The following is a 27,303-nucleotide window of genomic DNA, read 5'->3' on the forward strand; positions in this document are numbered from 1 at the left end:
TTTTTTTAATTTAAATAATTCATAAACTATACGTCTTTTATTTTGATCATCTTTATACAGCTTTCTGTCTTACGTTGCTAGAGTTTAAAAACTACCCTCATTCACAACACAGGCAGGAGAGTTTCCTGGTTCCGGTCGCGCCACGCACCGACCAATCTTGCTGTGCCCAGCGCGCGTACCAGACACGCTCTGTTCTGTCTGCCGGTCAGTTCTACGAACGGAGCGAAAAATAATTTACCATTTGCGCTTTCCTTTTTCAGTGTTTAAAATACGAAACGAAACAAGATACAGGAAGAAAAAAAAACCAGCGACAACATAACAAGCTTACACTATCGCTAACATAACCATCTACGCTGACTGACTCTCTGTGACTACCTGATCAGCGGAAAAGGAGGTTAATAAGGCACATTTGTTGTTTGCCGATCCCGCCTAGATCCGGGATCCGGGCTGGCATTTCCTACTAGAACGGGTTTCGTGTTTGCTTAAAATTTGGCACTAAAATCACTACGACCACCACGATGGGGCAGAAATTATTGGTACCTGGTTGCTCGTACCGTGAACGAAGCTCTCGATTATCCCACACCCAACGGACCCGTTTAGTTACACCGCAACATCGCTATCGATCTCGTTTGGCCGTACCGCTGCGTGGAGCTCGGTGTTAAATTATTTAATAACTAAAGGACACAAACACACCCCAGCACACACCCACATACGCGCTGGAAGAAGTCACTATTACTTAAAGTACAAAATCACATTGACATCTCCAGCGCCTGTCCCGGCAATATTGTGCATCCGGTTCAACCGGAGCCAGTTGGGATATGGGTTTGACGGCATCGGGCACCATGTTTTCGCTGTCTGCCTTTCCGTCGATTCAGTTTCGAGCCTAGGGAGGGAAGAAAATCAAAAGAAAGATCACATGAGTAAGTTTCAAGTGCAGAAAAGGTCCATCATTCTGTTGCGTTACTAAGCATAAGCCCGTTTTGTAAGTGAGTGCAGCATAAACGCATAAATATTCAAATTGTAGCGGTTGAGAGCGCCAAAAAACCAGTACAGTAGCATGCAAATATTTGAAAGCGTGTGGTAAGGTTGCAGATGTGTGAAACAAACGCATAAGCCCACAAAGCAAGCATCACACGAGAAGCATTAAAAGTGACGATCACATTCGCGCTGCTCGCTAGGGATGCTTTCTAATGCAAATGCAATAATGAGCAACGCGCTAAAAACCCCACAGCCCTCTCTGAAGCAGATCTACGACGATGCTCACACAACTCGTTCACAAACCTTTTCTGTTCGCAGTGGATTTATGATGTGAGGTGTTGGGTAGTTGTTGTTTTTTGTTGGTCGGTGATCGGTGTTTTAGCGACACCCTCGCTAGGCATAATGAGATCCTTTGCCCTTGCACTATGTTCTCCCGAGTGCCTCGGTGTGTGTAGGTGTGTGTGTGAGGGTATGGATGTGTCGTGATCGTAGTGTCTTTTTTGTTGCTGACGCAGGATTGCATTGAGATGCTGGTGGTACTAGAACGGTTGAACGCGCAGTGCTTGATCGTAAATTGGTCCCCGTTTGGTTCCGTTTTACACCTTGCCAACAACCCACTAAACAACCCGCTCGCACCCAACACCAGCACTGCCACCCCTTTTACTGCTGTTGTGAACCGGAATGGTTGTTGGTGTGTTTGGTGCTGGGCGTGATGGTGGTAGTGGTAGTGATGGTGCCATTAGTGGTAGCTGCAGTGTCACCGTGATCAATGTTAATATTGTCTAGCTCGATGTCGGAACAGTTGTCCGAGTTGGACAGTGCCGAGTCCATCGAGGTGATGGTGTTATTTACTTTTTTGTCACTGAACGTGTCGCCGGGCCGCTTGGGCAGGAGAGGATCTTCCGCCGAAATGCCGTTGTTGTTGTCCGATTCTGTGAATGAAAATGGGGAAAAGAAACGCCCACATAAAGCTCTCATCCTTTTAGGTGCTCAGGACGTTAGTCACCGTGCGCTGCTCACCCTTACCTTTCTGAGCAAGTGCTCGTGCTTCCTCCTCCTGTTTGGCCTTCACCGTTTCCGGCGTCAGTGTGCCATTGTTGACGCTCTCGATCGCCGTTCGCAGCTGGAAGGAATGGGCAAAGGATATTAGAATGCAACGTGTGCCGTGTTTGGAGCAGCCCAATAGCTTACCTCCTTCAGCGCGACCACACCGACCAGACGGCCAACGTTCGTTACGTACGCATGGTTGATGCCAACCATCGAGAACAGCGAGTGGACCTTCAGGATCGACGTGCGCTCGACCAGCTGGAACGGGGCCGGATCGATGTGCAGATTGCCGACATCGATCGGCTTCGCCATCTCCTCCATCTCCCAGGCCTTCTGGTCCTCGGGCGACATGTCGATCACGCGCTCCCGCGGCAGCTGCACCTTCTTCGAGATGCCGGGCGTGAGCGGGGCGACCTCCGACCCGACAATGCTGGGCGTACCGATCGACCCAATCTCCGGATCGGGCGTCACGTCCTGCAGCGTGGCCGACTTGCGGAAGATGATGTCGAACGCGGACCGGATGCGGCTCTCCGTGCCCGTGATCGTCGTGTACGGCGTGTGCACGGGGCTGTGCGGGGACAGCGGGCTGAAGCCCTTCAGCGTGAACGAGTTCGTCTTCTTGAGAATCGATTTCTTCGGCTGCGTCGCGCCAAACACGGGCCCGCTCGTGAGCGACGCGTTCGATTCGCGGCGGGCCTGCGGCGGCAGCATCTCATTGTTCGCCCGCTCGCGCAGCTTCAGTATGTCCGGCGCCGGCACGACCTCGAACCGGGAGGGGCGGCGCGCCTTGGCCGCCTCGGCCGCTTCCCGCTTCTGGCGCTCCTGCTCCTCCCGGGCCTTCTCCTCCGCTTCCTTCATCAGCTTGGCGGCGACCTCGAGGCGCTTCTCGCGCCCAATGTGCTTGTCGATCATTTTGATCAGCTCGTAGCGCTGCACGCTGCCGAGCAGCGTCCGGTTGTCCGGGCTGTCGACGATCGGCAGGCTGCGCAGGCTCTTGTTCGCCTTCAGTATCTCCTTCAGCTGCTGGTACGAGATTCCCTTCCAGATGTAGCGCACGTCGCGCACCATAAAGTCCTCCACATAGATGTTGTACATGCCGGACCCGGACGGCAGCAGATCGGGCAGGTAGGGTAGCTTTTTGATGAGTATGATGCTGTCGTACATGGACGGTTGGAGCAGGGCAGCGACGGCATTCGAGATGAGGGCCGCTATCATGACCGGCACGATGTGCGTGATTTGGCCGGTCATCTCGAACACGATCACGCCGACGGATACGGTGTGTGTGACGGCGCCGGAGAAAGCGGCCGCCCCGACCACCGAGTAGCCGCCCGGGATGATCGGGGCCAGCATGCCGCCGTACCGGACGCCGTGCGGGAACCACAGGTGCATCGCTTCGCCGATGATCCGGCCGAACGCGGCACCGATTTTGAACACTGGTATGAACATACCGGATGGCACGGGAATGGTTGACGCGATGATCGACATGAAGAACTGGAATGGAGGGATGAGACACACAACACAGTTTAGCTTGTGAAGCTCATTTCGCTCACTCGCGCAGCTTACCGTGTAGAGCAAATAAATAATAAGGTTGGCAAACACGTTCGTCTCCGCGGTGCGCCAGTTCGAGACGACGGCTGCCTGCTCGACCGTGAGCTCGTGCTTAGTCCAGGTAAAGTTGGAGAACAGCTGGTGCACCTGGTCGTGTGTGCTCAGCTCGCCGGCAATATACTTTCCAAAGCCCAGCGGAAATGAGAGCGTGGCCACTATGAGCGCCACAATGCCGGGATACAGGAAACGGCTGGAAGGTTAGTGGTAGAAACAGGTTAGAGCAGGAAGACGCATCAGGAATTTCCGACGCAACTACTTACTTCTTCTGGAGAAATTTGTTCATCTTTTTGTTCGATCGCATAAACAGCACGTACTTCCGATGGACCCATACGTACAGTGCGCCACCTAGACCACACACGAGACTGGCAAACGGGGTAGGAAGCTGTCGTCAGTACATGGTCAGCAGCGCTAACGTTCCCTCAACCCCACACTACTTACCCGATCAGCGCAAACACAAACAGCTCCTGCGGGTCGAACGGAAAGTCCGACGTGAAGTTGGTGGAAAACATGGCCGTCACCGTGTCCGCCTTCTGGAACCAGACGGCCAGCAGCCGGAAGACGGTCGCGCCGCACACCGCGGCAAAGAAGCCGCGCCAGTAGTTGCGCACCGCAAAGTACGTCGTGGTGACCTCGATGCTGAACAGCACGCCCCCGATCGGGGCGGCGAAGCAGGCGCCGACACCGACGGCACAGGCCGCCGCCAGCATCTCCGTGTTGCGCGATTCGTTCTCGTAGATCGATTGGAATGATGTGATGATCTTACTTAGCAGCTGCGACACTATACTAGCTATATGTACAAACGGGCCCTCCTTGCCGAGCGGCATGCCGCTGCCGAGCGTCGCCGTCAGCCCGATCACCTTCGCGACGAGCGTCTTGAACGTGAGGTACTCCTTCAGCGCGACGCCGCGCAGTATCGTCTTCATCTCCGGTATGCCCGAGCCGATGCTCTGCGGTGCGACCAGATGGACGAAGCCGGCCGAAAACAGGATCAGACAGACGGGCAGCGACACCCAGGCGAGGTACTGCAGCACCGGATGGTTCGTGAGATCGCGGTACAGCCACACGCGTGCTGGAGGTTGGGAAGACGGGGGAGCATTCAAGGTTTGCAAATAGTCAATGGAAAAACGGTCGTCTTGTCTAGCCAGCACACTTACAGTTCGTGCACATCGAGATGCCTTTATCCATCACGTAGGATAGCAGGGCCATGATGATGCCGAGCAGCGCCAGGAACACCCAGTCCTCGCCGAGCCGGGCGAACGTGTTGCGCCACAGCCACGATGCCGCCTTGAAGAACTTGTTGTCCCGCACGTCCAACAGTTCCTGCAACGATTTCCATCTAGTTGTTTTATAATTTTTGAAAAGTGGGCCATCACTTTCGTGCTCCAACACCGGTACACCACAAACCACAGGAGCGGTAGCGAAGATTGAGAAGGAAGGAAAGGATAAGGAAGGCCAGAGTGACCCTTAGGTGGAGATGTCAGGATGTCGTTGGGAACGGTTCGCAATTACCTTGTTTCTTGCTTTATCATCTTTCTTTCTTCGTCGTTCAAGAAGCCTGAGTCTTCGCGCTTCATCTTTGGCGTATTCTCCTAGATCCTTCGTGTAGCGACCATACATCTGTGTGAGGGGCAAGCAGGAAAGATGAGTTAGTTTAGTTAGATCCTTGCGCGTTAAGTGAAATTCTGCAAACGAGCAGTTCATGCAAATTCATATGATACAGTTTTCATAAAAATTTAAAATGTCTTAAGTATGTAAAACTACTGCAACACATGCAACATAACAATAAAGCAATTGAGGTTGTCAAACAAGCGTATCATATCAAGCTGAAATTAAATCGTACTAAAACTTAAAGAGAAAATGGCTTTTCAAAGGTTAATTCAAAATGGCAAAATATGTTAAATCTATACACACAGACACACAAACCTTCATATGTTTTATCCCAACCCATAATGTCGGCAACGCAAACAACGCAACGAATCAACACACCAAACCTCTGGCCAATTTCATCAGCTTGAAGCAGAATGCGGCACGAGCATACAAAAATATGACTGATGACAGCAAGGGACCGGTATTTGTTTGTTTCTCTTTTTGCATGGTGCTAACTCTCATTAAACACCAACCATAATTGTTGTCCTAGACAGAGAATGGGAAACAATAGAATCAAGAGCAAATTTGTTGCAGGCTAAGAATAGCGCCTCCCGACTGTCATGGGATGGCAGACATGTACACACCAATGCTCGTCGTAGGACGCAAAGCATTACGCCGAGACAGAGCCGACGCAGAGTGCCAGAGCATCTTTTTAGTGTGTCGTAATAGTTGTATAGCCAATGGTGCAATCCCATTCTCCCACCTCACAATGGTGCAGAAATGTCACCCAATGGGACGGAAGGAACGGCACCAGGACAACGGGTACCCAATCCAACGATAATTAATTGTTACACTGCACTTGAACCCTCCTAGGATTGGTGGTAGCGCCAAGAAGTGAATGGTGAAGTGAGGAGCACGGTCAGATGCAAAGTATCTTAATAGAAGCGAACAAATTGAAGTGTTTTGAGCCTGAAAACAAACCGACTCAAGGAACGATCAGTGCTGATCAGTGACAGATGGTTTGAACTTGTTTGTATTGTTCTTAAGAACGCTAATTGATCGTTTCTGATCGTTACACTCATTGTACAATAATTATAAAGACATTAGAAGTGTTTTAAAAGGAAAAAATTGGGACATCTTCTTGGAAGAATTACATGAACATACTAAACCATAAATCCCAGCCGCCGAAGAACCGTCAGGCAGACAGAAAGCTATTTAAAAACAACTCCCAACTACTGCGTGCGTAACGATCGGCGGAAATGAGATATGTTTTGTGTCCCAGTACCAGCTTGTTGGACAGTGGCCGTCAATAAAAGGAAACGTAAAACACACATTAATGCTTTCTACGTGCGAGCATGTTTTGACAGACAATTCAACAAACATATGCCGGAAAGCGTTAGAGAGTAACAGCAATAAATGAACATAAAATAGGATTTCCTAGCAGATGATGTTGTACACGTTTGTCTCGTTTCATTTTCCACCGTCAGGTGTCATAACGGAAATTGAAGAAAGCTGATGATCTCATTGATCGTAGGATTTCTTGGAGCATTGAACGATTCGGGACGCAATAACATTCAGAAATAAGAGAAAAAAAACAAACACACACACAATTGAAGCAAAACGAAAGTAAACTGAGGTGATCACATTGAAGAAGCTGGATGTTTGTTGGTTGTAGGAAGAAGGATGCCTGGTTAGGTGGGATGTACACTTCATCTCTGCAAGTGTTTCTGCGTGTGTTTGTCTGTGTCCTTCCTTGTGTGCCACCGCACTTACGTAGTAGAACTCTTCGATCTCGATGTCGACGATACTACGCCGAATCTCGTCCTTATCAGCCGGATCGAGATCGTCCAGCCCACTGCCAGCGGGACAGTCATCGGGCGACGGTACATCGATCAGCATTGCATTGGACCTACTGCTGGTGTGCATGTTGGTGGTGCTGCTTCTGTTACTGCTACTGCTGGTCGTCGGAAGGCATGCACTGGTTTCACTATTCCTACTACCGTTTTCCACACCGTCCGGCCGAACCGGCATCTCCCCGGGGTCATTTTTTTCCACCACCCGTTGCTGGTGTCCAAGCGGCGGTGGAACTATGGCAGCCGTTTTCGCCAGCACTAGCAGTGCGTTCCGCTTGAGCCGCTTGCGGCGACTGTTCAGCCGCTTGCGGTGGTATTTCTCGCGCTGGATGTCTAGCGAATCCTTGCGGCGCAGGATAAACTCTGGCTCGAACGAAAAATCCCGCACGTACTCATCTTTGATCGGTATATGCATCGGCGATCGGTGATCGAGGGGAAGCGAAAGGGAAACGGGGTTTGTTTAAGCAACTAGCGAAGTGAGGAAAGATTAAGTAGACAAAATGCTGCCGTTTTGAATTCTGCCGTTCGCTAGCTCGATTAACAAATCCCGTTTCATACGACAAGGTCACATTGCTAGACTACAAACGACGGAACGTTATGGGTTGGGTCATGCCAGGGGCGGCAAAATTTGGCAATCGCAAATGCGCCAATGCATGATTCATCGTTTAGTTTCCTTCCTCCAACGTGCCATACCGGGAGCGCTTGCGATGCAGGGTCGTGAAATGATACGCAAACCGTAACAGAGACCCTTCGGGGCAATGTAACGTGGATCGTGTGACAATAGCAACGAAGGGCGTTACGACCCACTTCGCTGGTGAAAAGGTGTGTAATAATAGAGCAAACACAAAAATAGGACCTTAAAAAATAGTACAGTAGCTAACGGACGAACAGTGGTCACTTCCTAGCTGTTGCAAAATCTTGTGAGATCTTAATTTTTTGTATATTTTTTTTGCAATCTTTTGTAGTATTAATTTCCCCTTCAAAAATGAATGTTTGCGAGACAAAATGCAAACGGGATTTCTTCTCAAATTGAAGAAATAACTATAGAACGCAGTTCTTCTCGCTAAAGTATTCCTATAAGTCACCAAGTTTTTTGCTACTACTCAGTTTTTGCAGTTTTTACCAAATGTTCAACAGTGCGGATCAATCTTTGATTAGAAAATATCTGTTTTTGTCTAAGAATTGTTGCTTTTAGTATGAAATATTCAATTTTTTTAACGAGTAGTAAGTATCGGACTTTATAAACATTGAATGCTTTGTGTGAACGTTAAAACTAGGCTTGACTAGGAAAAAATATTTCAGCTACTTGAGCGACTTGACTATATGACTGTATTAGTATCTAGCACACAGACTAAGATACTAATAAAAAATTGTAGTAATAGCGGCTTGGCAATGAAATGTATAACAAAATTGATGACTTAGAACCGAGACCTACAAGCGGCCACGCCTGTAGTTTGCTAAACAGTATTAATTGCAAGATAATTAAACAGCGCTACATCACAAACATCTTCTGCAACAGTTAATAAGATACAGTATTAATACACAAGTGTTAAGTTCCGCTCTACATTGCGCACAGTATTTTTTTTTTCTTTGGCTCAACAACCGATGTCGGTCAAGGCCTGCCTGTACCCACTTGTGGGTTTAGCTTTCAGTGACTAATTGATTCCCCCCATAGCAGGATAGTCAGTCCTACGTATGGCGGCGCGGTCTATTTGGGGATTGAACCCATGACGGGCATGTTGTTAAGTCGTACGAGTTGACGACTGTACTACGAGACCGGCACAGTATTAGACACCTAAATACATCGAACGCGCTCTGGCAGGTTAATGACGGGCAGCACACAAAAACAACGGAAGAAAACTAGCTTGCAACTACAATGTACAGGCTCCTTGCTGGAACTTCACCCCCAAAACTACGATCACTGAATGGGTTAGAACGACAACCTACTAGCTACAGTGCCGGGCACACAGGTTTGCTTGCGATAGAAACACACGACGCGATTAGCACACGTGCTGATGAGACACATATTCTAGCTACGGTACGGTACGGTAAATCATCGCCAAGCGCAATAAAACGAACGCATCGATCGAACTCACATAATTCCAACTGCAGTCTTCTACAACAGTATGTCTGTGTGTGTATGTGTGTTTGGGTTTTTGTGTTTAGGTGGCAGGCTCTGGTGTGCTGGTGGTGAAAGGGGAAATCGGAGGACACTAATTCACTTTACACTAACCCCGGAAGGATATGTGAGAGAAAGCAACGCACAGCAAGTCCACGTACTAGTCGTCCGTTTAAGCACACAACGTTTTACACTTATTGAACGCCCTGTAGCTCAAATCTATAGACTGCTACACACTGCTTCACACGTGATGTATTGCATTGTTCACCCATGTACATCGGTGCATGAAAGGATACAATTGTCGTCATCGATGATGTACGCCTAGTAGTAGTGGCTAGTAGTAGTGGTGGTGATGGTGGTGCCAAACACTTGGTGCCAAAAACAAAACAAAAATCACACCACGCGGCTGGTGCTGGTGCCAGAGCTGCCAAAATACACCCGAATTCAACCGAGACAACCACAACAACGGTACCATCATCATACCGACACGAGTGAATGTCGTCATCATCGACCGGGATGCCGGGGGGTGGAAATCTAGGGTTCCTAACGATCACGACGATCGTTCGATAGGGAGCAACGGGCTGCTTTCGCTTTCAGATCGCACACAGTTGGCCGCAGGAAGCAGGAAGAGAGGTTGTTACCGGATCATCGAAAAAAAAAAAACAAAAAAAGCGCAGTCAGCGTAATGAAGATGTACTTCACCGTTTACCGCTTCATTTTCCTTCTCAAACGGTCTCTGCCACGAACCGCCTCGGTCGCATACTATCTGCTGCGGGGTGGAAAACCTGCCCTCTCTGCGCGATGCTCTCATAGTCTGTACAACACACGGTGCGGTTATTGTGTTTTACGGCGGACCATCCGGCAGACCGGTGGGGTTTATTTTTACAAGCGACATACTCTTTTCCTGCTTTGCGTCGCAACATACACCGAGCGATACCCTGCCCCCACCTCCCCACCCCTTCATCCGTGTCCCAGAGACGCGTTACCGTTTGTTCTGGGCTGAACCGACACCGTCTGGCCGTGTCCCGTAGTTTCGAAAAAAAAAAAAACTGTTCACAACCAAATCTTAACGACCTTCAAAGGGGTGTTTTTTTAAATGTTTTCTTCAAAAATCAAACTACAACTATGTTGTCTCTTTTTCACATGCACGTTCCCTGCGAACCCTACGCGATCGACATTTTGCCCATCAAGATCAAGTTCACGTTCACGCAATGTCACGGATCACACACACACACACAAGTGGCATGGATGGCAGTGGATTTTTCACTCGGTGCTATTGACCTGCGGGCGTGTAAATCACAAGGTGCTTAAGCATTTTCTTTGCACCTCTGCTGCATGAGGCCACACCATTACCTTCTTGAGGCACCTTCACGATCACAGCGTTACGATCGAGCTCATGGCGGTGCTGCTGCATTTGGCGACCAGTAACGCGTCTGCCTTTTATTATTCGGCGTTATTGCATGCAAAACCGATCACTATCAACACAGCACACTGAACTGCAGCTCCCTGCCACACGGAACACTATCTGCGGCACTATGGGGCAATCGAAGCGCGCGCGCGAGCTGTGGCGTATCATACAGACGAAAAACACCCGCAGCCCGCAGAACGGACATTCGCGACCCGACTGACTGACTGGCAAGGGCGGAAAAATGGGTTTGAATTTTCCCGACACACACCGGGCCACCCAACCCCGGGGACGGGGCGGGATGTAGCAACGCGCTCTAAATCACAATACATCTATCTGCTACCATATGCGAATACCACCCATACATGCTGGGCGGGCCCGAACACACAGCTCACACACATCGGTCACGATAGTACCGCGCGACCGCGCGAGTGAATGTGTGGTGGTCATTTGGTTGCTTGAGAATGATTTTTTTTGGGGGGAGGTGGGAGTGAAGGACACGAAACTTTTGCCATTTCCCATTGACCATACCCCGATTCCACTGCTTCTCCATGCCCGGCGAAGAAAGGGGTACTCGTGAAGAGGTGGAGGGGTTGAAAAATGAAAAATCGTCAAGTTCACCGTCACTCACGTGTGGCGATACAGGGACGGGATGTGTCTCAAAACGGCCACGCTGCCCCATTGTCTAAATCGTGTAGGTGCTTTTCCCGCACTATTCCTCCTCTCTTTCGCCACGTTGTAGCTAGAGATTCGGTAGTGCAACCTAAACGGACGTCACTATTTCTAGTGTGATGAAAAGATGATCTAGCCTGTCAAATAGCATAGACAAAGATGATCGTACGCAGAGCGGTCATACGGTCAAAAACAATTGCTTATAAAGTTGTTTTCCCGTACTCAAAAATTGTACTTCCTTTCGTCTAGCAGTATTTTATGCATCTTTGCACCCACACACCATTAAACCCTTAAATCATCGAGTAGCTCTTGCCCCGGCTTCCATTCAATTCACCCACGGCGGGGATCGATGAGCTATCGGGAAGTGGACAGAGTGCCGCTGCCTTTGCACTGCAATTTAATTATCTGTTTTGCTGGCATTATACCCAACTCGCTGCCGTGCGGTTCGCCCGCAACAGTGCAGCTATTAATGGCAACCTCCTGGATGAGATGCGGTGTGAAAGGAGGAGGAGCAGCAGCACAGGGAGCACGAAGCGTAATAGTAGCCGCGCCGTGGACGCCCGATCACTAGGGACAGTTTACTACTTCCTGCCATTTTGTAGACCGATTTATGCACCGAAGCGACTCAACCTCCCCGGTGGTGGTCGTGGGGAAAAGCCGGTTCGAATCTATCAATCATCTATTACCACCTGCGCACCTGGTGCAGTATGCCGCTTAGGGTAGCGACAATGGGGGGAATGGGAGGATTTGCGAGCGGGTACTATTACGACTCATCAATTCTCAAACATGCATGCATGCGACTGCATTCGGTTTTGCCAGCCGGTGCCAGCTGATCTGCTTTTTTTTTGTTGCCGTTTGTGTGTTTGCTGCCCGGCATTTTGTGTTCCATTCATTCAATGAGGAATGAGAAATGTGGGCAGCGCACGTATGATTTACGATACTGGCAATGGTCAGCGCGCACACACACACGCACGGTTGCACAATGTACTAAATGGCAAATGGGATTTTTGCGTACCTTTTGAAAACGTCTTTCGAATCGGTTGCGAGGGATTAAAAATAAAGTGATGCTTGGAATTTGTTTTCAAACAACTTTGAAAGCATTACATTTCGTACTTAATTTAGAAACACCGATAAGTTCGTAGCGTGTTGACGTCAGATGTTGCTTATTGTATTGCATGTTTGCTGAATCCGGTGTGACTTTTATCTTAAAGTTTCATCCACTTTTAGTCATTGCGGTATGACTTTCAGTGGATTCAAACATTGTACTGCAAAGCTCCAAAACCTTGGAAACTTCAATAACAAATAGTGTATTTTTACGGGGATTTCTACATAATTATTGACAAGATAGTGACAACGTTTGTCAAAAGCTATCAAAATTCAGTGGGCAGTGGTATCATGCTCAAGCTGATGTAACTTGTCCAAAGTGGTTTGTCAAATGAAAAAGTAGTAGTTCTATTTTAGAAGAACGTTCCAAGGCTCTACGAAAAATTTAAATTGGACACCAAGGGGTGGTTCTCGATAAATATCCTATAAAAATACAATAAGAACTTACAGACACTGGCAATATATTGAAAAAGGCATTGGAAATGATCCGAATGGTGAGAAATGGAATTTATATATAAATGAGAAGTTCCTATTCCTGAAACCATTTCCGATGTAAAGCCTATACATTGCTCTTTCGGATAACTGTCTATTCCAGTCAATTTTTTTCAACTCAAAAATCAAAATAATGTAGTAGTATGAATAATATGCCCCACGTAAATGCATCATTTCAGCGTGTTTCATCGTCTCTATTAGACGATCTTTTAGAATTTTAAAGAACGATCATTTTGTACAACAGCATGCAGACATTGTTGATGATAATTTGATTACTTTTTACGTACAATAGCACAACATCAACACCAACAGAACCAGTAATGACCAGCTGAAGCACTGTAGGAAGCTAACCAGTTTTAGTCACGAGACAACCACAAATGTCCCATTTGTTATTTTTCTCCCCCCTTTTAAACATCATTATCAATACACCAGACATCATTTTCGTGGAAAATTCGTGAATCCACCGCCGCTACAATTACCGGTTCTAATTTACGTTTCAATTATCGTACCCGTAAATCCAATCGCTTCTAGACATGACTAATATCTCAAGGACCAAACTATTGCTGCGATGTTTTCATGCACGCAATCCAGCACAGCATGCAGCGTGGATTGGCACGTGCGCATGCAAACAAACCGAAAGTAGATAACTTGCGCTTACGAGCGTGCGTATGTATCCATCCTCGTCCGTTTCGTACGCCTCGTCACTGCTGCTGACCGAGCTGCTGTCCTGATCGACGGTGTCGCTCATGCTGGGCATCGGCATCGGATAGAACGCTTGGGCGCGCCGTTTGCGCGACGATTTCTTCTGCCGCGGCAAGTTATCCATCGAGGCGTTCAGCAGGCGGCGCTCGCGGAACTCTCTGTTTTCCATGCGCAGCCGGGCGATAAAGAGAAAGGCGGAGCCCACATTGCCCCGGTTAATGCGCCATAGTTGCCCTCTTCGAACGGTCAAAATTGTGGTAGTCACCTCCCCACAATACAAAGTACATGCAAACCAACCCAAAACATTTACCTGAGCACCCGCTCGAAGCTGGCCCACTCCTCGTCCACCAGCTCGACGTTCTCCTCGCCGAACTCCTCGTCGTGAAAGATGCGCTCGGTGTAGTCGGTGCTGTTGGCACGGAGCCGCTCCAGGCCACCACTGCCCGGGTGTCCCCGGTGCCCACCGACCCGGTCACGCATCTTTCCCGCCCGATCGTTGCCGGATTTTCGCCACATCGCACCACACTCGACGATCACTAGGTAGAGCCCGACGTAGAGGGATGGGCTTTCCGAACGGAAAGAAAGGATCACGAATGCGAGTACACAAAAGCTGCAAACGTAGATGACGCAGATCGCAGATCGCAGGCCAGCACTGACGCAGCACGGATCACCACCGAGCGCACAAAGGCAGGAACTTATTTAATTTGATACAATTTAGAGCTCAATTCGTGTTTCTAGCGAACGGTAAGAGCATTATGCGGGAATGTATGCGAAAAGGGAACGGCCGCGCCCGATTGGCTTAACGAGAAGACGGGGAGAATTGACCTAACACCAACTGGTGCCGGGAAGTCTGGAGAGCTGTCTTCAAAGCCAGTCTATGCGCGCACGAACTGGGTCAAATCATTCACAGAGATAATGCTTTACAGGAGGAACCGAAATTTGCGCACATTCATCGATACACACACTCTGGAATTTCTGGTTCGTCCTCCCCTAACTCCAATGCTCTCGAAGCGTATGTCACGGATAAGGGCGCGTTCTTCTAATTGCTGTCAGCTTAGGCCTTCCTCCACACAACGCAGCCTAACACTTTGGGCACCAAAAAGCATCTCTTCCGTGTGTAACATGCGTCGTTCACTGAACCGGAAGCAGTGTTTGCTTGCGTTGAAAAAACACACAGACACACACACACAAACACTTCGCGGATGACAGGAGCGTACTGGCAAGCAACCGAATCGCACAAAGATCACCGTAGAACTGTGGAACACCGATCATTTTCCAACGGCAATCTGCTCCGGGTCTACCGGGCCTGAGTGTGACTTTCTTCGCAAAGGCGCTTCCGAGATGACCATATTACTGTCCCGGTTGCACTGCTCACCACCGGTTGCGGTGAAATATTTAAATTGATGGATTTTAATTGGAAAATTAGTGCCTTGAGTGCTCCGGAGTGAACACACGAGCGTAGCGGGAAGAAGCGCCAGCCTGGACAGCCAGATGGCCCATGCTGTCTCCGTAGTCACTGTCTCTCTGACATGAGTCAGTTAGCAGCAGAGTGTGAGGTAAGAGGAGAACAGTGTCTTGCCCCAGCGAACCCCCTACCACACCCTTTTGGAGAAGACGTCTGTCCAGCGTCATGTTACGAAACGAGCAAATGGAGAAGAGCAGTAGTAGTTACCTCGACCGTAGCGTACTGGCTGTCCCACAGCAGCGGATGCGGCCGTCTGGTCCGCTCTTTCTTGAGGGTTTCCGTCCGGACCATTGCTGTGCGTTGTAGACCGCAGGAATTAAGTGCCCCAGTGTCCACCGCAACCGTGGGACACTAAACTATACCCGTACCGAACTACTAGACGTGAAAATGATACCGGTAATGTTCTTTTATAGATTTCCGGCGATGCTTTTACTCCTTAGCAAGAATGCGAAAGCGTGTTCCGCTCTTATCGAAGTTTCAATATTTGGGAGCAAGTGTTTTAATTAAGCGCAGCGCACCACGCCAAACAGTTGGAATGTCCACGCACCTTGCACCTTTTTCCCGTGATTGCGTCATTGGGCCCACTGTTCAATAGACTGCGGGCAAGATAGTGCCGCGTGTGCGCGATCATTACGATCATTAAAAGCTTTTGTCAACAGTAGCATATCTCTTGCGAGTTGCGTTGGTAGTTGGGTGGAGAATTCTGAAGGTTGGTGAAAAACTATCGTATCTTACGGCAATTGGCAAGTGTATTGAGTATTGTAAAACTGCTACAGGCCAACCTGTGACCTTGTAGATGCCTGGAGATGTACTCCAGCTTTGGTTATTCTACTTAGCAGCCAACAATGGGACACCAGAACTACCCAAACGATTATTACCATTATCATAATCATGTATAAAACAGCTCCATGAAACGTCAGGCAAATGGAAAATGAGTTTAAAATCAACTTTAGAGTCAAAAACAGGTTTTTTGCAATCCCTAAAAAGGGGAGAGCATTAAAAAAGCATTAAACTATAACAGATAACCAGCTTTGCGATAATCGCTTACAACAGGGTACTATTCAGGGGAAAACTGCTACAAAACAGTAGTCACGCACGTTTTATAATGATCTTAATAACATTTAATAAACAGGCTAAACTTCAAAACAGATTCACTGACAGCTTCAGTACGATCTGGAGTCGTGTAATGCATCTTTTACTGAGAGCGGTAAAGGACACAACCCATCCAAATACAATTGGCATCAGTTCAACCGCTTGTCGAGTCATCCTTAGGCCGATGCTTGACGGCTGCTGGGCATGACTGGCACATAAATTTCCCTTTCGTACAGGCGATTGCATCGAGCGGCATCGTCGCTAATGCGGCTTGACCTAGGTCGGGTTCAACACGATTCCGCCATACCGGTGGGTATATCTTTTGATCGATAGACCCCGGTTCTCGCTCCTCGGGGTTTGTTTTGAAGGGTACGTATGTAAGCCAACAGCTCGTGGCAGACAATTGGAAACGAATAAAAGCGTTTTGGCATAGATTGTATGTCTGACCGATAGGTACAAATTCGGTTTCTCTGTACTTTTGGCAAAGAATACAAGGAAAGAGTTGTACCAAAAAGTACCTCATCCGGCGTTGGGGGCCTCCGCGCGCAATAATCAATGTGGTTGTGTAAGGGCAACACATTTTGCCCTTTAATTAATAACGATTTGTTTTACTAATTGAAAGTTATAAGAATAGATAAATACAAAAAAAAAATCCCTTCGCACACAATTCTACCATATGCATTGGTATATCGTTGGCAACAGAGTTGTGGCAACGGCAGCGGCTAATCGAACTACGATAAAGTCTTAATTCCCCAAACCTAAATACATACTGCTGACTGATTGCAAACCACAACCAAGACGCAAGGTGTGCTTCCCGCAAGGAATGTCGATGAACTCATCAAACCACGATGCGATCAGGCGGTCACAAATCCTCCGATCCATTTTTAACCCCACTCCACGGTGCGGTTGGCCAAACAGGGCAGGAAATAGAACGTATCGATTCCCTGCCCATAAGGCAACACGTAACAATGATAGGGCCGTGGCAGCGGCCACAGGGACAGTTTGATAAGCGAAAGAGAATATCATGATACCGGGGGACAAAGGTATTAACGGGCTAATGCTTTTATTGTTTAATTAGAGTAGATTAGTTGCGTTTGTGTGTGTTGTCCACATCATTCTACAGAAGCTTTAAAGGGTTTTTAGAAAAAAAAACACTTTAAAGTATATACTCCAGCATAGAAATCAAAGGAAACCACTCACTAAGAGATTCTATTTCCTCCGTTTTACGTTGTTTTTTGGGTCGAAAATCATAAGGAACACGCAAAAGACAACAAGCGCATACGCCATCGGATGGACGAACGACGTGGCATTCGGTCTAATGAAAACTCCTTGCGCTAACAATCATTTGCGCCGGAATGCATACCATCAGCGTGCACGCTTGGATGCGCTTGCATCATTGAGGTCAACGTCAAGGCCACTGCAACGGATCTACTGCAAAGGTCTGCCGGAACCGGGTACGGTGCGTAAAACCGGGAGGGAAGAGCGTTTGCGTTCACCCACCACCATACGCAAACAGAGCACATTTCCTTTGGCTCCTCCCTCGATTACCTTTTGCCTTCCATTCAGTTTTCATTGATTGCGTATGAACCTGTTCCAATCCGTTCGAGTGGGAGGGTAACTGGAGCTGCAGGGTGGACGGACTCTAGTATTTGTGTATGTGTGTGTAGTTGCTGATGCATCTCAGCCACGCTCAAACCTACGCACCACAGCTGGAACCCGTTTTACGCATCGATAGTCGTGTGGCGCGTGCGCCAATGTCGCCGTGACAGATATGGCGCGAGAATGCAGTCACGTGCACGCGTGCAATGCAAACAAGACGCGCGTGCACACACACACGCACCCAACACACACACACACACTCCGCATTCCTGGCCGATTAGCATTGTGGCAAGTGGCGCTCTTACCGTATTTTCATTGCTGTCCTCCCCGTCTCCTTTGCCCTGGTAACCGACTTCCTGCAACAGTGCCGTCGTGTAGCGATTGAACCGACGTGGGTTGTACGGGGGTTTTCCGTCGATTTTCATCGTGCAGCGTGTAAGAAAGAGGTAGTGTTGTTCTGGTTGCAGCAAAATACGGGAAAACAGCTACAAAAAAGCCCCCCACACGTCCCGAATTGAACCGTTCAAAGCGCCCCGCGCGCGACACTGACACTGGCCGGCAAACAGTTGTGCAAACGCTCAGGACAAGGTTCGGGTACATTTGTTTTCTTCTTTTCCAGCGGGAACAACAGAAGGCAAAAAATCCCCACCCGGAAAGATATAAAAGTCTCCGCGCGGTTGGGTCGATAAAATCTGCACTCTCCGGTAAAAGCATTTCGATGCCACGCCGCTGGCCGCTATCGGTGAGATACAGTTTTGATCGAAAACCAGCGTAGCATCAGCGACATAAATCAGTTAAGGTGAGCCCTTACCAGCCTCTTATCAATCGGTGTGAAGCTCCATGGTCAGGGACTACGGTGATAGCATTGGAGATTGGAGTGGGCAGGCAAGGGAGCTGCGGTACGATTCGATGAAGTTCATCACCACGGTCCAGTGGCGCTGGAAAGGGCTTTTCCAGTATCGTGCGATGTTTCTGGAGAACTGCTGGTGTCAAGTTTAATGTTGTGTCCGTGAAAAGCAATGGCAAAAGGGAACATTATCTATCGATACGAAGACAGTGGTGTGTGATGGAGTGATCTTTGCCCTTTTTTTTTGGGAATAGGTGATTTCGTGTCTAATGAAGTACGTTCGATGGTCTAAAAGATCATATTGCCCAGTTGTGGGGCAACGTTGCGGAATCGCAATGATGTACGTGCTTGGCAGTCCCCACTGTTCTTAACCTTGCCCCAAATTCTTATCCCATTATCAAATCAGGTTCTATTCAGAAGATTTTGATAGTCATTGTGTCAACTTTGGTTTACTTTCCGTATATTCAATTACACAACTTCAAACCCTGTATAAGTAGTGACCGAGTAGATCCCAGCCACTGGATAACTGTCAAAATGTAATACTGTGTGCACTAGAGAATGTCGCTGTCGTTATCAGTAGTCCAGTTCCTATAGTAAGCAACTATTCGGATTATGGATGAATAAAGATATGATCCCAACATAATCCCAAATAACCTCTGATCTGATCTTAGTCTTTCTAAGTCTTAGTCTTAGTCTTTCTATGTTTTCCAAGTTTTTCCCTAGGTCTCCAACACTGTATTTGTTTCGATTGTATTCCCGGAATCAGATCGTCAATGTTTCTGTTCTGGTCTGATTGTTAATTAAATAGGACACTTGACGCACCGGTTATCGGTTAAATAAACGATGTACGCGTGCCACGTGCCCAAACATGCCGACTATGTTTGGGTTAATCACCGAATGACTGATGCTACCGAATCGTAAAACAATTAAGCGATCACCACTCGCAACAGATAAGATCCGGTTGTTGATGCATTCATCATGCTTGAGCATAGCGTACGACAACAACAACTTCATGTTGGTTTTTATCTAATTTTCGGTGTCGCTGGGCAAAACAAACGATAAACCTTATCGGAATGACGGTGGCCATAATAGATGGGCAAGCGTCAGCTTAGGTAATTATTTGGGTTTGTTTGTATTCCGTCTACAACGAACGCGCCCGCATTAAATGGTTCCTGACACTAAATGAGTCTCGAAAGCCTCTATAGGCCGGCATGACCACGTAGGTCGTTATGCCAAAAAGAAGCAAGAAGAAGAAGTTATGATAAAGTAAGGCGTGCATATCGCATAAAACTAACACATCTGCTACTGCATTAACTTGATTTAAATTCATAAAGCGATGTATCTTGTGCATTTTTCCACATTGTATGCCAATGGCAGACAGTTATTGATCAAGGATGAATGCACCTCAGTTCCTCAAGGAAACAGACGATCGTTAAACACTGCAAAGCATACCAACCGTGTAACAAGGTTCGCGAAAATAAAAACGCCCCCTTATGATTGGCCTTTTTTGGCGCTGCATTATCAATTCCTAGCAGCAAGCGCGGTCCCTATTCCAAGCCACGCTTACCAGAAACTCTCTCTCTCGACCGGGACGTGAAACCTTCATCATAACGACGAATCTGGATGCTCTGTTTGCGCGGGTGCGCCTTTGCGTGTGTTTGATCATTCTATCCCACTGTCAACAGAGGGTAGTTCAGGGGCGAAGGTTCGTGCTGGTCATGATGGTGGTGGTGCTTTACCCAAACGCACGCCGTATACCATTTAGCGGCGAGTTGGCAAGTCGGGATTCTTGGCCGGCATGGTTTATAGTTTAAAAAAAGCTACTCGCGAAGAGAAATATTAACCCATTCATGCTCGTGCACGTTCAAATACGACGATCGCTTAAGCCTATATGCACAATGTCCCAGTTGTGTGTACTTACCAGCGTGTGCGTGTAGCCGAGGCCGGGCTCCTCGTCGTCGCTCTGTAGCTCCGCCATCATCTGCTTTACCGGCGTAATCTTCGTCGGCACGGTAAGGAAGTCCATCTCGCCATTGGCGCTTCCGACGCCCGCCATGCCAAACTTTCGGTTCTTCATCGTTGCGGGATGGCCCGGGAGGGATGATCGGTTGTCAATCTCAAACACAAACTAACTTCACACTGCGTCCTCGGTTAACTGGTACCGGGCATAACACATCAGAACCGCTTTACCGCACAACACTTTTTGATCTTTTCCTCCCGTTTCGGGTAATATTGGCACATATGTCACGATACTGGAACTACACAAAACACTAGCTTCTAACGTCTCGTATGTTACGCGCGCGAGGCAGAGTAAACCTGCAAAAGATGGGAAAAGCAAACGAGAAAATAAATGGTAACTTAAAGGGGATCCAGAATCCAATGTGTCAATCAGATCGGTCAATCGTGAGCCTCACGTGATGCAGCGAACCGCGTTCGGTGACGTGCTCGCCGTCAGATGATAACCTGCAGCTCTCTCGGCTCGTATAGTTGAGTGATAATGAAATGCTCAAGTCTACGCGTTTAGCGATCACATGCCAAATGTGCGATACAGCTTAGTGTACAGCGTTGTACGAATATGTTGTGCATTGTTTGCGACTCTTTTTTTGTTTCTTGTCTGAGTTGTTTCATGTTCCTATTTTGAGTCGTGAGTTTAGTTTTAGATCATTTTTTCGGCAAATATTGACAAATTTTGAACAATCTGCTTCGTGCTATACAAGGGATATTTCATTCAAACATTTTTAGAGCCACTTTGAAACAAATGATTTCTTTTTTAAGAATTCATCAAAAATAATATTTTAAATGTTATTGGTCTGTATTAGATTGTGTGTCTTAAATGGACAAGCTTTCCAGAATATTCAAAGCTTAATTTCAGGCCGAATTTGAGCTTAGGACTATCATATCGTTAAACCATGCCAACACAGTTCTACATCGCCGACCGAGCATCCAGCTTCCTCTCTAATGGTTGCAAATGCAAAATCCAGAAAACGCGGGATTTACTGCAATTTAAACCCAAGCTTTATGCATTGATTTAAACGATACGAGCAGCTGGCGGGGAATTTGTTTGTATTTCGTACGGACAAGACATTACAACCCATCAGCATGATCTCATCGCGCTCAGAGTGTGACATTACACAGCGCCCGCGAGGTAAAGGTCTCCGGCATTGATTGATTCGGCGGCACAACTGCAATCACTTCGCGCACCAATTAAATGCATTATTTTGTGTCCCAGCCCGGTCTAGCCCGAGGCAGCTCTATGCACTTTGCCGCTCAACCCTGCACAGAACAATTGCCCACCCATCGCACACACACAGACACCCAGTCGATGGTTGATAAAGCGATGACTGTTGCCTGAAGGCACAACGAAGGACTTTCATTGAGATTTTGCTTATGCTAGGCATGAACCGGTAGCCGCGTTAATCCGATAGTGAACCGCACGTCGCACGTCGCTGCGCTAAAGGGTCGAACGTTGGCTGCTGCATTTCCTTGTTGGGGTTGAATGGGGGGTGGGTTTGGGCGCTGGGCAAGGCAAGCAACGCCGCCCCGTATCGTATGCATTCCAGCCTTGGTGTCGTTAGGGGCCGCTCCAGCACACTCCAGCGGCAATCGGGTTTGCTCCGCACAGATAAGATACCGACGCCCGGACCGCACGACTCTCGCTGCTGCTGCTGCTGCTGGTGCTGTCTTCCAGCATACTCTCAAATGGGCCAGTCTTTCAGCACTTGTAATCTTTACAACTATCAGGCTCTGTTCTGTTCGTGAAAACAATGTACCGAGCTAGGCGCCCGGCTCTTGTCACGGTCAGTCCAGATCGCTCAAGCTTTCCATCACTGCCCGGGGACAGTTTTACGATATTGTCGATGGGATAGGGTATGTTGGTTTTTTTTTTCTCTCTCGCGAAGCACTTGTCATTACCGGGACTAGGGCTTTAAACAATCGCTTAGGCAATTGAAGCCTCCGGTTGGTTTCGATTGGCTTTCTGGAACGTTCTCGGAGGGAGTGAAAGCAGTTACTGCCCAAAGCGCATCGAAAAATTTACACCTCACTAACCTCAATTCCGATGCCACAAACAGTAACGAAAACAAGTCTAGCTTAGCCGTCGACTTGCCACCGAAAATGTGCCCCGGATGCGCTTATGAAACTTTCACTCCCGATCGAACCGTCATAGACCGCTGGCCGGTATATACAACTGCAACTAAAGATCACACACACACACACACACCTCTGTTAAACGGAAACTCCCAACTCCAGCGTACACGGAAGGAAGAGAACAAACCCCGCCGCCCAACCCGTCCCGAGGCACACACTAATGCCAGTCAGCTGTTCTGCTTGTTGTGCTGTTTGTTGCTGCACGCGCACTCCACACACCAACACTGTTCGACCGACAACGAGCGACTCACTGTGAGCGCTACCCTCAGTGACGGCGACAACCAACCTCGACGACGACGACGACGACGGCTACAAAAACCACTACGACGACCACGATGGGCATCTGTTTACATCGTTCCAGTGTCCTTCCCCTCTGCGCCATCCGCGCCTTGCTAAACCTTTGCCGGTTGTACGATCCGCAGCTGATCAAGCCTGAGCCCTACTACCCTATAGACAGGCGCGCGCGCGCACAAACACACACTCACTCACTCACTCTCGTGCAAAGCTGGCAGCCGGAACGACGACGACGATGACATTTGCCGGGTGAAGGGAGGGGGAGGTGACTTGATGGCGGGCGCAGTGTGATTAACACATTTTAACCACACGCCTCAACGACACGCACAACTGCACACAGAGAGAGATGGGACGGGGTGCGAAATCGGTCTGCTGCTGCCAGGTGTTTTTTGGAGGCACACTCTCTTGAGAGGGGGGAGTGAGGAAGGAACATTGCTCATTGGATTAATGGAATGTTTAATCGTTTCAGTATCGTGTTTGACACACCTGCGTAGTAAGAATGAACCGAAAAGACGTGGGTGGACAAATTGTGTTTACAATTCTATTAGGTTGACAGAAAAACTGAACCTTTTCAGACATAATTCTCAATATAAGTGGCATTACATCCAAAATAAATAAAAAAGAGATTCTGTAAATATCAAATCTATTCAATTCAATCTCAAATTAAATGTCTTATCAACATGTGTGTACCACCACTTGGAGAACCCAACACGCCAGACTCGGAACCGAGAGCCAACAGCCGATTAGACGACGACATCGACGATGAGATTGCCGATAGAATTGCGGCTAGCGTGAGGCTAGCGTGCGACGAGCGTGTGAGTTTGCGGCACCTTCACAGACTGGGACGCTTATCACTGTAGCTATTCGAGCCACTTCGAGGCTCAAGACGACAACAACAGCCGACAGTAAGTATTGTTGATAGTGACACAGTACGACACCAGTACCGGCGAAGACTGTCCAATCCAATGGTGTAGTATTATCCCGACGACCTATTCGCAGCTCTCCGCCAACAAGAACTCAGCAGTTACCTGAGTGAGGAATCGCACGGTGTGAAGGTTTCCCAGACGCGGTCGATTACAGCACAGACACAGACGTTAGCAACAGGGCGTCAAAATTTAAAGCTCATCAGGGAGTGTTGTGGTGCGAAAGCGGTCGTCTAACAATGTTCACTGCACTTTTTGGATTTTTGCACCAGGGCCCGATTTTAGACATTGGTAAATCATTCATTAATTCTTGCGGTGGATTGCACTGCCTTAGGTCACAGCCTGGCAAAATTAATTATTAATATTAAAATGGTACGTTACACGTTGCCAATTACCATAAATCATTCCATATCTGCAAGGCAAGGCAAAAATTAGCTTCCGACAAGCTGCTAGCCGGGCTGTGGTTATCCTTGCCCCTCCCCAACGCAATCTTGCTGCAGGCTTTATCAGTGGAGCCTTGTCCTGGTCATCCACCTCCACACCAACCCATCCGCCCCAAACCCCCGTTGGCACACTCCGATGAGGCTCCACTTTCTTTCGATTGATGATGCCTTCGGAAGTTGATGTCATCGGCTAAGAAGCCTTCGATTCGAAAAACAAGATCCACCCACCACAAGACCTAGCCACCAACCGCCCTCCGAACGCAACCGGCTAGATCCGGATGCTCGAGCCGGTAAGCACCGCAAACCAGTTTGCTCCGGACGTATCGCTGAACCGCTGATTGCTTGTTTTCGAAATGACTTGCGAAAGGGGAAGGACGGGGAGCGGGAGCGGGTCAGAATTATGGGTAAATCCCTCAGGTAGGTCACTTATGTCCCAATCATCCCAAGCGTAACCATGATGAAACAGTAAGACCGGTAAACCGGTAAACAATCCACCTCTCCTGGTGTGTGTATGATTGAGGGATTTTTTTAACATGCGGATTGAACCTCTTGAATTGACAATTGCAGTGTTGGGGGGATACTTTACACACCTTAGCGAAGGTTACGGAAAAGGGTAAGGCGGTACAAAAACAGTCGGTGAGAAGCAATTCCCATGCTGCCGGACTGAACATTGATGTGTCAAACTATTTGTCTTGATAAGGCCAAACGAAGTTCGCTAATCATTGGATCGGAGCGGGCGATTAGGCTAGATTATCGCGTTTAGCTAAATTTACGCGTGCCATACTCGATCGATCGGCCCTGATAAGCAACCGCACAGTTGATCGCACAAACGAGATAAAAGCGGAAAATCTTGCAAATCGTTTGACTAGCAATAAATCAGGCTCCCACACGCAACTCGAACGAGCATGCGTTGCGTTGTGCTTCCCACGGTCTAGCCGGGGTTTTGCGAGAATGGAAAACTTTCCTCGCAATTTTCCATTTAGGAAGAATGTTGCAAAACGAAGGCCTTTATCAGTTAGACAATACAATATTTAAATAAAACTGTCTCGCACGATCTCGGGGCTCTAGACTCTTTCTGGGCTGGCAGAACGCGGAACATAATTACCGCCACCCTGCCATGTCCCCGGGAGCTATCACGTCACGCGCAAATCTGGATGGCGTGCTGGAAACGCCACTGTCGCCCCCGGGGATAGGGAGGAGGTCTATGGTAGGACGGCCGCGATACGATCTTTAAAGCAACCCCGTTGCCCGCCTTCTGTGTGATGCAATTTTGTTCCTTGCAACGAACACGGCACGTTCGCCGGGGGGGGGACTCTGAAACTGGACACCTCTTTTTACGCGCGCGAGCACACACATACACCCTTTGCGCAGCGCGAGCACGTGTTTGCGCCACGGTACGTGGCGGTGCGTGGCGGAAGCGGCTGATCGCCTCAAGCGGTAGAACACTTCCAAACCAAAAGTGACACAAGTTCAGTGTCACACGCGAATTCTTCACACAACACACACATTAGTGAAAATCGCACTAATAATTACCCGAACCAAGCAAGGGCAGGGGCAAGATGGGACAAGAGACCCGGTGCAGGGTAGCAAACACGCGGTGTGCAATTTTTGCTGCCGCCCTTTTTGTCCCCCCCAGGCCGTTTTTCCTCCCTTGTTCTACGCGATCACGATCGTATTACGCTTACAAGTTGGTTCGTTCGTTTCGCCAGCTGATTTTGTGTAGCCGTCACATGGATGTTCGCATCGATGCAGCGGATCTAGCCCGCGCGAGGTGTTTCGCTACAGGGAGATAGACAGAGAAGGAAAAAAAGACAGTCGATCCGCTATTTTTTCGCACCACGCCACGGTGCAACAATTAGCTGCCGCCGGTTACGGGTGCCGCAATGTCGGCTTTGACCGCCTCACCTTTTGAGAGGCATTTTGAGGCGAGTGGTTAATTGTTGAATTTGTTATGATGCGGCTGGAAGACACACGATACGGCGTAAAGAGATACGCAAAGAGCAGAGCAAAAAGGTTAGAATGAAAACGTCCGAAACATCGCCCGGAAGAGCTTCTTCGGAAAGAGGGGAGTGAAAACAAAGAACGACGACGAGAATGTTCTCGAAGCAACGGGGGCAACACAAACTAGCAAAGCGAATGCGAATGTCCTAAGAAACAATAAATAAAGATGTCACTAATTAGCGGCACGGTCAGATAAAACACGTGTGGAAAATTAACGCAAAACCCTTGCCAAAGTAGGACCCGAAAATTCGCACAAGAACATGGCGGACGGGCGGCGACGAGAGCAACACTAAATCACCAAAAGACACTGCACACACTGCGCTGCGAGCAGGTTTTCCTAAGATGCAATAAAAACACACAAAAACACACCGAGAGAGAGAGAGAGCGACTACGCACCGGCGCAGGAACCACCGAACGCGATCGATCAGATCGCGCAAAACGAACCGATCGTATCGAAATGCAACCAGCAACTGATGAAACTATCGCACTGATCGTACGCACCACCCCTAACCTAAACCCGTGTTGTTGTTTTTGTTGCTGCTGCTGCTGCCGCTGTTTTTGATTCATGAAGACGTTCGTGCAGAAGAAGGACAGCATAAAAGCAAAAGCCCACACCCCGCACACGAGGCAGTGGTTGCTGACACGGTAGGACAGGTGTGGTGTTGCCTGTGTGGTACAGAAAAAAAGAGGCTGGAACAGAAACGTGATCGTGGCGAAGATGCGCGCGAGATGCTCCACTTTGTCCACGCGTTCCGGTTGGGAAGGTAACAAACACACCGCAAGCAGAATTGACGAAACGCGAGAAAGAAAAGCAACGCCGAAACACCCAACACACCCTGATCTCGCGATCGCGATAGTGAAAAGAAACGAAAAAAGCGGCGGCGAAAAATTGTCAAAATAATGAATCAGAGTAGACATTGCTTCCA

The 27,303-nt window shown here is 48.4% G+C and overlaps 1 protein-coding gene across 16 annotated transcripts; it reads right to left on the reverse strand.

The window, feature by feature from the left end:
• LOC120896597 (chloride channel protein 2) lies at positions 1-26,819 on the reverse strand. 16 transcript variants are annotated; one of them, XM_040300822.1, is made up of 11 exons: positions 26,747-26,819; positions 20,492-20,886; positions 5,143-5,250; positions 4,788-4,953; positions 4,072-4,702; positions 3,894-3,995; positions 3,589-3,823; positions 2,170-3,516; positions 2,005-2,101; positions 1,282-1,910; positions 1-883 (listed from the first exon to the last, which is right to left on the reverse strand). In XM_040300822.1, the coding sequence occupies exons 2-10, from the start codon at positions 20,645-20,647 to the stop codon at positions 1,639-1,641; spliced, it is 3,114 nt and encodes a 1,037-aa protein (XP_040156756.1). In that variant the 5' UTR covers positions 20,648-20,886; positions 26,747-26,819; the 3' UTR covers positions 1-883; positions 1,282-1,638. The 16 variants fall into 16 exon arrangements, with proteins under 16 accessions (XP_040156756.1, XP_040156754.1, XP_040156753.1 ...); XM_040300820.1 differs by lacking the exon at positions 26,747-26,819 and adding an exon at positions 22,824-22,973; XM_040300819.1 differs by lacking the exon at positions 26,747-26,819 and adding an exon at positions 22,790-22,973.
• Between the last annotated feature and the right edge of the window lie 484 nt (positions 26,820-27,303).

Source organism: Anopheles arabiensis, chromosome 2 (assembly GCF_016920715.1).
Source record: "Anopheles arabiensis isolate DONGOLA chromosome 2, AaraD3, whole genome shotgun sequence".
Taxonomy (NCBI): Eukaryota; Metazoa; Arthropoda; class Insecta; order Diptera; family Culicidae; genus Anopheles; species Anopheles arabiensis.

Bases quoted from the DNA above. Each gene is read 5' to 3' on its own strand.
- LOC120896597 (XM_040300816.1), bottom strand. From the start codon at position 10,606: ATGCAGCAGCACCGCCATGAGCTCGATCGTAACGCTGTGATCGTGAAG. The intron at 3,996-4,071 runs GTAAGTAGTGTG...CCCGTTTGCCAG, and splicing joins TTTGTGTTTGCGCTGATCGG to TCTCGTGTGTGGTCTAGGTG. The intron at 3,517-3,588 runs GTAAGCTGCGCG...CCTCCATTCCAG, and splicing joins TTATTTATTTGCTCTACACG to TTCTTCATGTCGATCATCGC.